General features: G+C 44.0%; 1 protein-coding gene across 4 annotated transcripts in view; it reads right to left on the bottom strand.

The window, feature by feature from the left end:
• The window catches only part of LOC117364466 (very low-density lipoprotein receptor-like), a 30945-nt gene extending 28172 nt beyond the window's left edge, over positions 1-2773 (bottom strand). For 2 of the 4 annotated variants that reach the window (XM_033953665.1, XM_033953666.1), the window contains exon 1: positions 2623-2773. In XM_033953665.1, coding sequence (XP_033809556.1) covers positions 2623-2701 — 79 coding nt within the window. In that variant the 5' untranslated portion in view covers positions 2702-2773. Of the gene's footprint in view, positions 1-2318; positions 2375-2622 lie in introns of those variants that run through there. The other 2 variants (XM_033953668.1, XM_033953667.1) reach the window with 2 other exon arrangements.
• Positions 2774-13590: the final 10817 nt, after the last annotated feature.

Here is a 13590-nt window from a genome sequence, read left to right as displayed (position 1 = left end):
GAGTCTATGACAAGATTCACCTTGAAGTCTCAACCAAGTCACCTCCTCAACCACCCCTATCAGCTGTCCACTCCTCCCTTCAACCCCTGCCACTTTTTCCTCCTTTTCAGTGACTTCAGAAAACTGCTCACCTTCTCCAAACCCAACACCTGTTCCTCTGATTCAATTTCCACCCGCCTACTTGGAACTATTGCTCCCACTGTCATCCCTCCCATCCCATCCTCAACCTATCACTCTCCACTGCAACAGTTCCTGATGTCTTCAAACATGTCATAGTTACACCTCTCCTCAAACAACCCTCACTAGACCCTGCATCCCCCACCAACTATCGCCCCCCCCATCTCCCTCCTCCCCTTCCTAGCCAAGCTACTCGAACGTGCTGTTCACCAGCACTGCCTGGACTTCAAATCGGGCTTTCGCCCTCTCCATTCTATGGAAACTGCCCTTGCTAAAGTCTCCAACAACCTGTTCCTGGCCAAATCCAATGGCCTTTACTCCATTCTCCTTGATCTATCTGCTGCCTTTGATATTGTTGATCACAACCTACTCCTCAATATGCTGTCCTCGCTGGGATTCCAGGGTTTGGTCCTGGTTTTCTTCTTATCTCTCCCATTGTATGTTCAGTATATGTAGTGGTGGATCTTCTGCTGCTATCCTACCATCTTATCGGTGTACCTCAAAACTCTGTCTTGGGCCCTCTTCTCTTCTCCATATATACCCGCTCTCTCAATGCACTGACCTCTTCCCATGGTTTTCAATATCACCTCTATGCTGATGTCTCCCAGATCTACCTCTACCTCGCCACACCAGATATTTCTACAGGAATTCAGACCCAAGTCTCCGTCTGCGTATACGACTTGGATGTCTCACTGCCATCTAAAACTGAATATGGCTAAACCCGAACTCATTATCTTTCCGCCTAAACCTACCTCCACCTTCCCACTGTTCTCTATTTCTGTGGCTAACACTCATCCTCCCTGTCTTGTCTGCTCACAACCTCGGTGTGATCTTTGACACCACTCTCCTTCTCCACACAGATCCAAACAGATAAAAACTATCGTTTCCTCCTCTATAATATTACCAAAATCTGATCTCTCCTCTTTGAGCACACTACCAAAAACTCTTTATCACCTCTCACTTATTTATTTATTTTTAGTATTTATATGCCACTTATAACCTAAGTGGTGTACATTCAGGTATTCACACATTTTTCCTCCATCTGTCCAGGTAGGCTTACACTATCTAATGCAGGTGTGTCCATCCTGCGGCCCCGTGAAGTATTTGATGCGGCTCCAGTCAAGGGCGATGCAGTGTTTTCCTCTGCTGTCCCCAGGTGTTTTCCGTCTTGCTGGCTCCCTCCTCTGTCTTGCTGCAGCATTTGCGCAGACCCAGAAAATTTATTTCGACCAATGCGGCCCAGGGAAGCCAAAAGGTTGGACACCACTGATCTAATGTACCAGGGGCAATGGGGGATTAAGTGACCCGCCCAGGGTCACAAGGCATTTGAGATCACAACCTCAGAGTGCATAACTGTTTTCAACTCTTAACTTGCTCACCGTCAGTTACCTTTACCCAGAGGAAGGCAGTCAGTCTAGAAACATCTGGAGGGACAATGCCTCCCTCGCCCCAATCTATGCCCATGCTGTGGATCCAGCACTTCTCCCTTCCTTCCCCCACAAGTCTAGCACCATTTCCTTGTCCTTCCTAAGCACTGCCATCCACAAAACCATTTTTCTACAAGTGCCCCTCTGACATAACTTCCAGTGTACGCACAGACACTGCAGGTGGAAGGATCTGGGTCAGCCCCAGTAGTCCGTTACCACTGACGGCCCCTAGCGGAAAAACAAGTTCTTGCGGACTTGCAGAAGGGAGGAGGTGCTGGACTCATGAGGGAGAGAAGGGAGACACACCAGTTGAGAACTGCAGACCTAGCTTAATTTACAGGCTGCCCTTCAACACTAGCGCCCCAAAGCAAGAGCCTCACCGGTCCATAGGTAGAGCCAGCCCCGATCCCAGCCCGTTGCTGTTAGGATACTCCTTAATAAGGCAGTAGAGAGAGAAAAAAGATCCCTCAAGCAAGAGCAACAGAACACCTTTTTGGTTGGAGAGGCCAAATAAACCAATGTCCAACCCCAAACGTTCTAGTTACCTAGTTACTTATGCTTTGTTGGGCTAAATGTTGTTGGGGTAATGGCCCACCCCATTACACTGCCCAGTCAAAATATCAGAAATAAATTGCAGATAACGAAATTGCGGCAGAAATATACGGAAGCTGTTCAACGTAAAATACATCAGTCCCTTCCCAGGGAACCACGTACCAACTACAGCACTCGACCTAATTCAGCTAGAATAGACAGTAACCTTCAGCTTTTAAGTAAAGACAAAAAGGAGGCGTTGCTCAGACCGACCCATAAGCCGACCAATGAGCTTTAGTAAATGTAGGCGGTCATGTAGTTCGGTACAACAGCACCAATCAGCAAACCCGTAATGGTCTTCGGCAGGGCAAAGCTCCACCCTATGCCCATAGCAGTCATCGGAAGGCGGGCTAAGCAGTCCACATGGCCACTGCTGTAAATGAGAGACTACGAGCTCGGGTGATGGAAAGGCAAGATTCACACTTACCGGGTACCCCGCGCTCCCAGAGAAGAGTGGCAAACAAGAGGACCTCGAAGACACAGTAGCCGCGCAACATATGCAACATGCTGTCCTCAGCTCTCCCTCTGAATGTCACGCCCCTCCCACTACTGCGGCGTGTAGCTGAGGAACAAGGCCACTCTGACGTCAGGAGGGACGCACTGCCAGTTACCTTTATCTTAGACTTGGTTGGCGACAGTGCAAAGAGGAGGAGGAGCTCTTCGGCTCTGTAATATTACCAGCCTTTACTTATGGTCATATCAGAACATTGCTCAGTGCGACTCTCTTTTTAGTGGGATTATTAATGTACGCCCCTACTAGATGGCTCTGACTCGGCCCTTTCCAATGAGTGGCTCTGAGCAACTACAGTACTAGGTCTTATTAACAAGGTGTCTATAGGATTCCTTAAAAAATACGTCTAAACATATTTGAAAATAAATTACTGAATGCACTGTACTAGGAATAGGGGACACTTCATGAACACAGCAGATTTAAAATAAATTTCAGGAAGTATTTTCTTTTATTTAAGTCCTGGGGGATAGGCTGGCTCAACTTTTTCTAATGGGGCTGATATTATGTGTGCATTACACACACATCTGTGCCCCTAGGAACAAAAAAAATGAAAAAAAACCCAGGAAGACTTGTCGGTTTTTCTCGGGTCACTATTTAATCAAGTAAAGCATTCCCCTTATAATGCTACTAACTTCAGGTGGTGACATTACTACCGTGTTTCCCTGAAAATAAGACAGTGTCATATTAATTTTGGGCCCAAACAATACTAGGTCTTATTTTGGGGGTATGTACATGATCATCTCTCCCTCTCCTTCACCCCGATTCTTCCTCTTTCCTTTCTCTCCCCCACATGGGTCCCCTGCCCTACCCCACCATGCTCAACCCCCATTTACCCATTTTCTTATTTACTTCTTTATTTCCACTTTTTATATATATATATATATATATATATATTAGAGGCCCCTTCATATAATGGACTACCTGTTGATTTGCAACCACAGATATGGTAACAAGGAAGAACCTGCAAATCTGTCTAGATCAAGCTTTATACTTGGGCATAAGACAGAATGCATTTTCCAGAAATAGAACAACCAAGCACACTTTTAAACAGCAAGATGATCATCATGAGCATTTAACTTGCCCCTTTTTGAAACATATGACTTTGATCGTTTTTCAACTAAAACAGCCAGTTATACATTTAGTTTTTTATACAGTTGCCAGCCCTATCCGCAATCCACATAAAGGCTTCCGAATATCAACCCCATACACTTTCGTCTGTTAAAATCAGGAACTTCTGGACTCCTAAAATATGGAAAAATAAGCCATGCTTTAAAAATTCCAAACGACAACAATAACAAGAATGAGGGAGAAATAGTGTGGTATTAAATTAAAAAGACGGTATTCATAAGCAGATGCAAAGGAGCCAGCAAATTTGGATGTACTATGTGGGGTCTGGCCAGCGCCAGCCCCAGGAGAAAGTAGCGTTTTGCAGAATAGGCACTGAGAAACCTGTGCTTTATTAAAGCTAAGTTCTGCACTTCAGCAAACTTCTTGTCGCCTCACTTTCTCTTGAAGCTGGCTGCTGTCATGCAGCTTCGGCAGTCCTTTTCCAACCTTATTTATGACATTTCACAGCCCTCATGTAGACCATTTTGGCTGCCCGCTAAATAGGATGACAGCCCCTGACTCACCACGACGTGCATCCTGGCCAGCTTCAGGGCTGATGAGAGGCGACACCATGTACATAAGAACATAAGAATTGCCACTGCTGAGTCAGACCAGTGGTCCATCATGCCCAGCAGTCCGCTCACGCGGTGGCCCTCTGGTCTAAGACCAGCACCCTAACTGAGACTAGCCCTACCAGCGCTCGTTCTTATTCAGCAGAAACTTGTCTACCTTTGTCTTGAATCCTTGGAGGGTGTTTTCCCCTATAACAGCCTCTGGGAGAGCTTTCCAGCTTTCTGGGTGAAGAAGAACTTCCTTACGTTTGTACGGAATCTATCCCCTTTAAACTTTAGAGAGTGCCCTCTTGTTCTCCCTACCTTGGAAAGGATGAACAACCTGTCCTTATCTACTAAGTCTATACCCTTCAGTACCTTGAATGTTTCGATCATGTCCCCTCTCAATCTCCTCTGTTCGAGGGAGAAGATGCCCAGTTTCTCTAATCTTTCGCTATACAGCAGCTCCTCCAGCCCCTTAACCATCTTAGTTGCTCTTCTCTGAACCCTTTCGAGTAGTACCGTGTCCTTCTTCATGTACGGCGACCAGTGCTGGACGCAGTACTCCAGGTGAGGGCATACCATGGCCCGGTACAACGGCATGATAACCTTCTCTGATCTGTTCGTGATCCCCTTCTTTATCATTCCTAGCATTCTGTTTGCCCTTTTTGCTGCCGCCGCACATTGTGTGGACAGCTTCATCGACTTGTCGATCAGAACTCCCAAGTCCCTTTCCTGGGAGGTCTCTCCAAGTACTGCCCCGGACATCCTGTATTCGTGCATGAGATTTTTGTTACCGACATGCATCATTTACACTTATCCATGTTGAACCTCATCTGCCATGTCGATGCCCATTCCTCGAGCTTGATGATGTCACGTTGCAGATCTTCGCAATCCCCCTGTGTCTTTACTACTCTGAATAACTTCGTATCATTCGCAAATTTAATCACCTTGCTCGTCATTTATATTTGTTGTTTTTTTTCCAAAGATGTCAAGTCAGATGACTTTAAAATATGCAATGTCACCTCAGTAAAACATGCAGCTTAGTAAAATATGCAAAGTAACCTCAGTAACTAGAAAAATAGACAAATATGGTGCAAAATATAGACAACAGATATAAATTCTCAAAACTGACACATTTCAATCACTAACTTAAAAATAAAATAATTTTCCCTATGTTTGTTGTCTAGTGATTTTATTAGCAACATTACGCCCATCTTTAAAAAGGGATCAAGAGGTGACCCGGGAAACTACAGACAGGTGAGTCTGACCTCGGTCTCGGGGAAAATGGCGGAAGCACTGATAAAAGAAAGCATCGATGAACATTTTGGAAGAAACAAACTTCTGATAACCAGCCAACATGGTTTCTGCAAGGGGAGATCGTGCACTTATTGCACTTCTTCGAGGGAATTAACAAACAGATGGACAGAGGAGACCCCATAGACATCATATATCTAGATTTCCAAAAAGCCTTTGACAAGGTGCCCCATGAACGCCTACTCCGGAAACTGAAGAACCATGGGGTGGAAGGAGACGTACATAGATGGATCAGAAACTGGTGGGCGGGTAGGAGTGAAGGGCCACTACTCAAACTGGAGGAGGGTCACGAGTGGGGTCCCGCAGGGCTCGGTGCTCGGGCCGCTGCTATTTAATATATTCATAAATGATCCAGAAACAGGGACGAAGTGTGAGATAATAAAATTTACGGACAACACCAAACTATTTAGTGGAGCTTGTACTAAAGAGGACTGCGAAGAATTGCAAAGGAACTTGAACAAACTAGGAATGGGCGACAAGACGGCAGATGAAGTTCAACGTTGAGAAATGTAAAGTATTTCATGTGGGAAACAGAACCCTAAGGTACAACTATACGATGGGAGGGATGTTATTGAATGAGAGTACCCAAGAAAGGGACTTGGGGGTAATGGTGGACATGACAATGAAGCCGACGGCACAGTGCACAGCGGCCGCTAAGAAGGCAAATAGAATGCTAGGCATAATCAAGAAGGGTATTACAACCAGAACGGAAGAAGTTATCCTGCCATTGTATCGGGCGATGGTGCGTCCACATCTGGAGTACTGCATCCAGTATTGGTCGCCGTACCTTAAGAAGGATATGGTGATACTCGAGAGGGTTCAGAGGAGAGCGACACGTCTGATAAAAGGTATGGAAAACCTTTCATACGCTGTGAGATTGGAAAAACTGGCTCTTTTCCCTGGAGAAGAGGAGACTTAGAGGAGATATGATAGAGACTTACAAGATCATGAAGGGCATAGAGAGTAGAGAGGGACAGATTCTTCAAACTTTCGAAAAATAAAAGAACAAGAGGGCATTCGGAAAAGTTGTAAGGGGATAGATTCAAAACAAATGCTAGGAAGTTCTTCTTTACCCAATGTGTGGTGGACACTTGGAATGCGCTTCCAGAGGGCGTAATAGGGCAGAGTACAGTACTGGGGTTCAAGAAAGGATTGGACAATTTCCTGCTGGAAAAGGGAATAGAGGGGTATAGATAGAGGATTACTGCACAGATCCTGGACCTGTTGGGCTGCCGCGTGAGCGGACTGCTGGGTATGATGGACCTCAGGTCTGACCCAGCGGAGGCATTGCTTATGTTCTTGTCTCTGGTTGCACTTCCTTCTGTTCTTTCTTTCCTCAGGCCCAATAATTGTCCCTTTCTAGTCCTTCCCTCCGTCCTTCCCCCTGAAGCCGCACCAAAACCTGTCTTCCTGCCCCCAAGTCGACCCGCCGCCGATTCCGCCTCCTGCCACCGCTCACCAGCTCCATTTATTCCCCCCCCCCCACCGCTGCTGCCGCAACTCCAAAAGGGCCAGGCGCATGCAGCGATTGCACCCGCTGGCCCATAAGCCTTCCCCCAACGTCAATTCTGACATTAGAGAGGTCTGGGCCAGCCAATCGCTTATTTTTCTTGTTTATCTTTCTGTTTTTCTTCTTTTTGAATCTTTTATAATCAGTTCAAGCTATTGTTTGTAAAAACAAAAAACATGGACACATGCACTGAATTAGGAAATAGACCAACAGGTATTTCAATAGTCTCAAACCCCTACTTTACAGAATATCATCAGGTCAGAGAGCAGATCAGCTACGTTTATCTCTTGTTGCCTGTGACTGAAATTGGAGCATGGTGATAGTATCACTCTTGAGACTTGAACTGATTATAAAAGATCCTGATGGGTTTGAGGCTCCAATTCTGAGGCTTTCTATTAACCATATTAGTAGTAGTACCTTATGTTAGCTGCATTATAAGGGGAATGCTTTACTTGAGAATATCATAGGTGATTAAATAGTGGATTGTTTTATTGCATAATCTGTGGATTTGGACTAGGTCATATTAGCAACTGTTTGTTTTTTCGGGGATCGGCATTAGCGATCCGCTTATGGCATGCAATATTAGGCCATTAATCAGATGGCTCATTTTAATATTAACTACTTCATTTTAATAGTAATTAGATCATTTGCATGCCAGAATCGGAGAATGTACAAATGCACGGAAAACCACATGGTGAGCCATTTTTAACATTGGGTCGGCAAATTCTGTTGGTCACTAAACTAGTCAAACTGGTTTAGCAATCATCGGTATACAATTGGAGCGTTTAGTGCATCTAGCCCTATGAGTGTTGGGGATGAATGTGATAGTTGAGTAGACTGGGACGGTGAATGTGAGCGAGAGTGTTAAGGTGCATAGTCCACACATGGTTTCTGCCTACCTGTAACCCTGAGTTTCTTTATCACACTTTTCTTTCCCTGCCCCTTGCTGTAACCCTTCTCTACTCTTCATCTTTTCTTTGCCTTTCCATCTCTTCTGTCTGTATTTCTTTCAATACTGCCCACCTGTCAAATCACTCTCCCTAGTCTCTCATTGCTTCCTCATTGGCAGGCAGAGCCAAAGCTTCTTGACTACTGTGCCTGCTTACTTTGTCCAGTCCAGTTGTTGGTGTTCCAGATAGCAGTGCCTGGCCTCCCTTGCAACCCTGCAGATTCTACCTCACTGCTTACACTTTCTCCACAATTATAGGTCTGCTTGAACATGCACAAACAAACCAATGAGTATGGATATATGAGGTGACTCATGGCAACAGACAAAACATGCCTAAACAGGATTTGCATAAGAGGCCTCCAAGGAAAAGTAGATGTTGCCATGAAGGAACAGTTCATAGGAGACAGCACTCTTTTCCTGTACCAATGCTGAAGTAATATTTTAGCAAAAAAACCTTATGCCAGGAGAAGGAAACCTCAGGTCCTCCAAGATCTCTGGCCAGATTTACAGAATATTTCTAATACATATGATGAGAAAGAATTGGAGAGATGTACATAAATATATCCCATGCATATTCATTAAGGATATATTGAAAACCTGATGGGTGTGCATCTCTTGCGGAACTACAGTACTTTACCCTTACCATACGAGTACACTATTGAGGGGGCCACTTATATGAGGTGTTAAGGGCCCTATTTTTCCTCATAGACACAAAATAGGGGAAGGCTTTCAGAATAGAGGCTCCTAAATCAAGGTTTTTTCTTCTGTGTGGACATTAACAATCCCATCACATATTTTACTAGAGCAAGGGTGTTGACCCTGGTATCATGGCTGAACTCCAGTATGGATTGTACAATCTGGCCTAATGAAATTTTCCTTGTCGATGACCCAATTAAACCTAGCAAAACTGGTTGTGTATTCAGTATGTTTTATTATTAATTAGTATGTTTTATTATTAATTATGGACTATTTTAGAAAAATAATGTTGCATATACAGTAATAACATATGAAAGCTCCACCTGCTAGCACTAACTGAAAACTGCATCTGCCCTGAAGACTCTGCTTCAGCTGCCACCCTGTGTCATGGAGGGTACCTTTTCTCACACAGATTGCATCCACATGGTCAAGGAGGTGATGTTGGACTCTTACTCTCACCATCTAGTAAATATCAACCCCTTCTTCTGCCTCAATCTCACTTTTCTGCCTCTGAAGTTCACTCTGTCTATTCATTCCTCTACCTCTCAAAGTAGCAGTCATCTACCGACCCCCTGATAAGTCCTTCTCCTCCTTCCTCACTTTGACTCCTGACTCTCCTTTCTTGAACTTTCATCACCCTCGGCAACTTCAACATCCATGCCAATGACCCTTCTGACTCCTCTATGTTCAGGTTTCTTGCTTTATCATCCTCATATGATCTCCAGCTATGTTCCACCACCCCTATGCACCAGAAAGGCCAGTCTCGACCTTGTCCTCTCCTCCAACAGCTCTATCACTGAATTCTGTACCTTGACTCTGATTATCAGATGCTAACCTTCACAACTCGTCACTCTCCCCCCCCCCAACCCGGCCAATCACTACCCATACATTTAGGAACCTTCAGGCTATTGACCCCAACATATTCTCTACCACTGTCTCATCCCTTCTTTCAACTACTATGTCACACAAGTCTGTCAATGAAGCTATCCTCTCCTATAATTCCATTCTCTCTTCTAGTGATACCCTCACCCCTCCCTTTTCACATCCTGTAAGACGTGCCAAACCCCCAACCCTGATTGTCTCCCAACATCTATTACCTGCGCTCCTGTGCCCGAGCTGCTGAACCTCTTTGGCTTAAATCCCGCACACATGCTGACTTCACACAGTTCAAATTCACGCTGACATCGCTTGCCAAAAAAGAATACTACAACCATTTAACTAACTCTCTTCGTGCCAACCCTCGCTCTTTGCCACACTCTCTACTTAAAGTACCTCCACCTCCTATCCCCTCCTCACTTCGCTCCAGACGATGGCAGAGTTCTTCTACAAGATTCACAAGATCCACCTTGAATTCTCAACCAAGTCACTTCCCCCACCACCCACTCTAGCTGCCCACTCTGCCAACATCCCTTCAACAACCCCTACCAATTTTTTCTCCTTTTCTGAAGTCTCAGAAGAGGAAGCTACTCATCTTCTCTGCTCCTCCAGACCCACCATCTGTTCCTCTGATCTGATTCCCACCCGCTTATTCGGAGCTATCGCTCCCACTGTCATCCCTCCAATCTGTCACATCCTCAACTTATCTCTCTACTGCAATAGTTCCTGATGTCTTCAAACATGCCATAGTTACACTTCTCCTCAAAAATCCCTCACTGGACCCCCACATCCCCCTCCAACTATCGCCATTTCCTTCTCCTCTTCCTATCCAAATTACTTGAACGTGCTGTTCACTGCTGCTGTTGCTTGGACTTCATTTCTTCTCATGATATTCTTGAAACAGATTCAATCAGGCTTTCACCCTCTCCATTCTACGAAAACTGCACTTGCTAAAGTCTCTAACAACCTGTTCATGGCCAAATCCAATGGCCTCTACTCTATCCTCATCCTTCTCAATCCGTCTGCTTCCTTTGATCACCACCTGCTCCTCGACACACTGTCCTCGCTGTGATTCCAGGGTTCTGTTCTCTCCTGGTTGTCTATCTCTCACATTGCACTTTCATGTTACAGTGGATACTCCACTGTCTATCAGTGTACCTTTTCCTCTTCTCCATATACACCCACTTTCTCAGTGCACTGTGGGCTATTCATTTTTAAATAAACAAATATCTCTGAAACAATCCAATGCTCCTTTCTTGCCCTAAAATGAATTCATTCCAAGGCAATATTTGGATAATTCTTCATTCTCTTGTAATTAGTTGATTATTGCAATTTTTTGGCAGGTTCTTCACATTAGCAAATGAAAAGATTTTAGCTGATTCAGATTTATGAACACTAAGAGAAAAGTCAGATCATATCACCCTGCTGCTTCTGGAGCAGCACTGGCTCCTAAGAAAAAGGATTAAATTTAAAATCCTTGCCCTGGATCATCATGCCTTTTTACACAGGATACCAAGCTATTTACACTCAAAACTTATCCCTTATAATCCCATCTGTTCTCTCCATTCATCTCAGGCAAACTTCCTTGTCCTGTCATACACTACGAGATTAGATATCTCATAACTTATGCCTTTTAATTGTGTAGTTCCTTCCCCCCTTTTGGAATTAATTTCCAATAGATGTTTGGCAGGAATACGTACTAAGAAATTTAAAACAGGACTTAAAGCTTGGCATAAAAAAAAAAATTTGAGGGGTACAGATAGAAGTGGAGGTAGGTTACAGAAATAGTCAGAAACCACTTCACAGGTCATGGACTTGATGGGCCGCCGCGGGAGCGGACCGCTGGGCACGATGGACCTCTGGTCTGACCCGGTGGAGGCAACTTCTTATGTTCTTATGATGAACTTAATCGGATCCACCATTGTTGCTGTTTTCTGGAGCAGCATCCCAATTCTTTACTTATTCTTAGCACACTTAAGCTTTATCTTAGTTTTCTCAATTGTATGTAAAGTTTTTAGATTGAAAAGTGTTTGATTATTACTTCCTCCCTTTCTGGGCTGTATCCCTACCTGTTTTAACTCTATAATCGACTGATATCCGTTTGTCATAAATTGTAAGCTGCTCTCCTATGACCAAATCTTCTGAAATAAAGAAATCTGAAATTAAATTGTGGCAAAGGCACATCACTTTGGGAGCCTCCACACAGGAAACCTACCCAATTGCTGAACCTATTCATGATTAGGGGGAGCTATTGGGATATTCACATTTAAAAGGCAATAAATGAAAACCGGCAGCTGAATGGGAGAAATATTATGAATTAAAAAACTGTCTCTACAAACTCTGGTTTGTTTGTTTGGGATTTTCTTTTTTTTTTTTTGGTGTGGGGGGGGGGGGTTAAAATCAACTTTAAATGAAAGGGAGCCGGTTCTGGCGGGATGATAAAGAAAAGGCAATTCTGTAAGATAGATACCAATAGTTTGCCTAGTTTATAGAACAGTAGCACTTTTGCATGTGATTGGCACCAGTAATTGACAGTTACCTGTGCAAGCGTCAGATGCTATTCTATAAACAGTCTGGCTAATATTCAGTTCGATTTAACTGGCCATATAGAGTTTAACTGTTTATACATTCCTGTTCCACTCATTACTGTCACCTGCAGGGGAATTGAAGGTATTAGATCCCTAGTATGTGTCGACTTAGGACAGAAACTTTTATTGAAAAATCTTGTACTGTAACTATGGCAAATTGTAACCTGTTAACTGTATATTATGTATGTCAACCCATAGCCTGTTCTGAGCTCTTTGGGGAGAACAGGACAGCGCAAGATAAATCATTCATCTCTGCTGAATATTCCCAGTTAGCAGCTAAAAGGTAACCAGCTATATCACGCAATAACCAGCCAAGTTGAGCAGCTAACTCGGGCCACATAAATAGTAGACCTATCTTTGGCCACTATTAACTTAACTGGTTAACTTTTTAGCAGGCAAAAAACCCCCAGATAGTTTATGCTGGTTACCAGAAACAGACCGCCATTAAATAGCTGTGGTAAGTGCCGACCACGGGAGCTGTGCAGGCTGCCTCCAGGCAGCTGAAGTAAGCCTAGATCGCTTGGTACACAATCGTCAGGGAATGTACATGTGGGCAGAGCATGGGAATGTCACCAAGCAATACACAACTTAGAGAATACATGGTACACCCATTTGTGCCTGTCATAAATAGGCGAGTCTAATTTTTGGTGCAGTAAAACAGCTTTGTGGTAATATTCTGTAGTGACTGAAGCATGCCTTTAGGCTGTTGCTGTATTGGTGCCAAGTGAACCTCTTTGTGGTGCCTAAAATTAGGTGCCAATTTATAGAACTGCCACCTTAGAGGGTATCATATTGACCTCCACCCCTTAACCTCATGGACCTGCTAGGTACATTAGATAGATTGTGAGCCCACTGGGACCGATAGAGAAAAATGCTCAAGTACCTGATTGTAAACTGTTTAGATAACTTTGAAAGGCAATGTATAAATAAATAAAATAAAATAATTTTGTGAATCCTAAGATTTCGTTGTCCAAAGATAACCTAGTGCTGACTGTTTAGCCCAAACTACACCAGACGGATGTCTGGACTATTTCCCCATCACACTCAAGAACCAGCTATATGTTTAGACTTCTCTCTCATTTTCTGGAATCTGGAACATACTTTTGCTTTCCTTTGGTCATTTTTATTCTAACCAGAACGCCTTAGCTTAGCTCAGTACACTTCAGCCTCTGAAATAATGTCTGTTTTGCTGGATCTCCTTGCCTTTATAGTCAGAGTCCAGCTAGATCTCCAATATGTGTTATGAGGCCAGACACAAAGTACTGTAGTAATAACTCATGCCAGGCCAGG

Source organism: Geotrypetes seraphini, chromosome 8, assembly GCF_902459505.1.
Source record: "Geotrypetes seraphini chromosome 8, aGeoSer1.1, whole genome shotgun sequence".
Lineage (NCBI taxonomy): Eukaryota > Metazoa > Chordata > Amphibia > Gymnophiona > Dermophiidae > Geotrypetes > Geotrypetes seraphini.
This window is presented reverse-complemented; position numbering and strand designations above follow the sequence as displayed.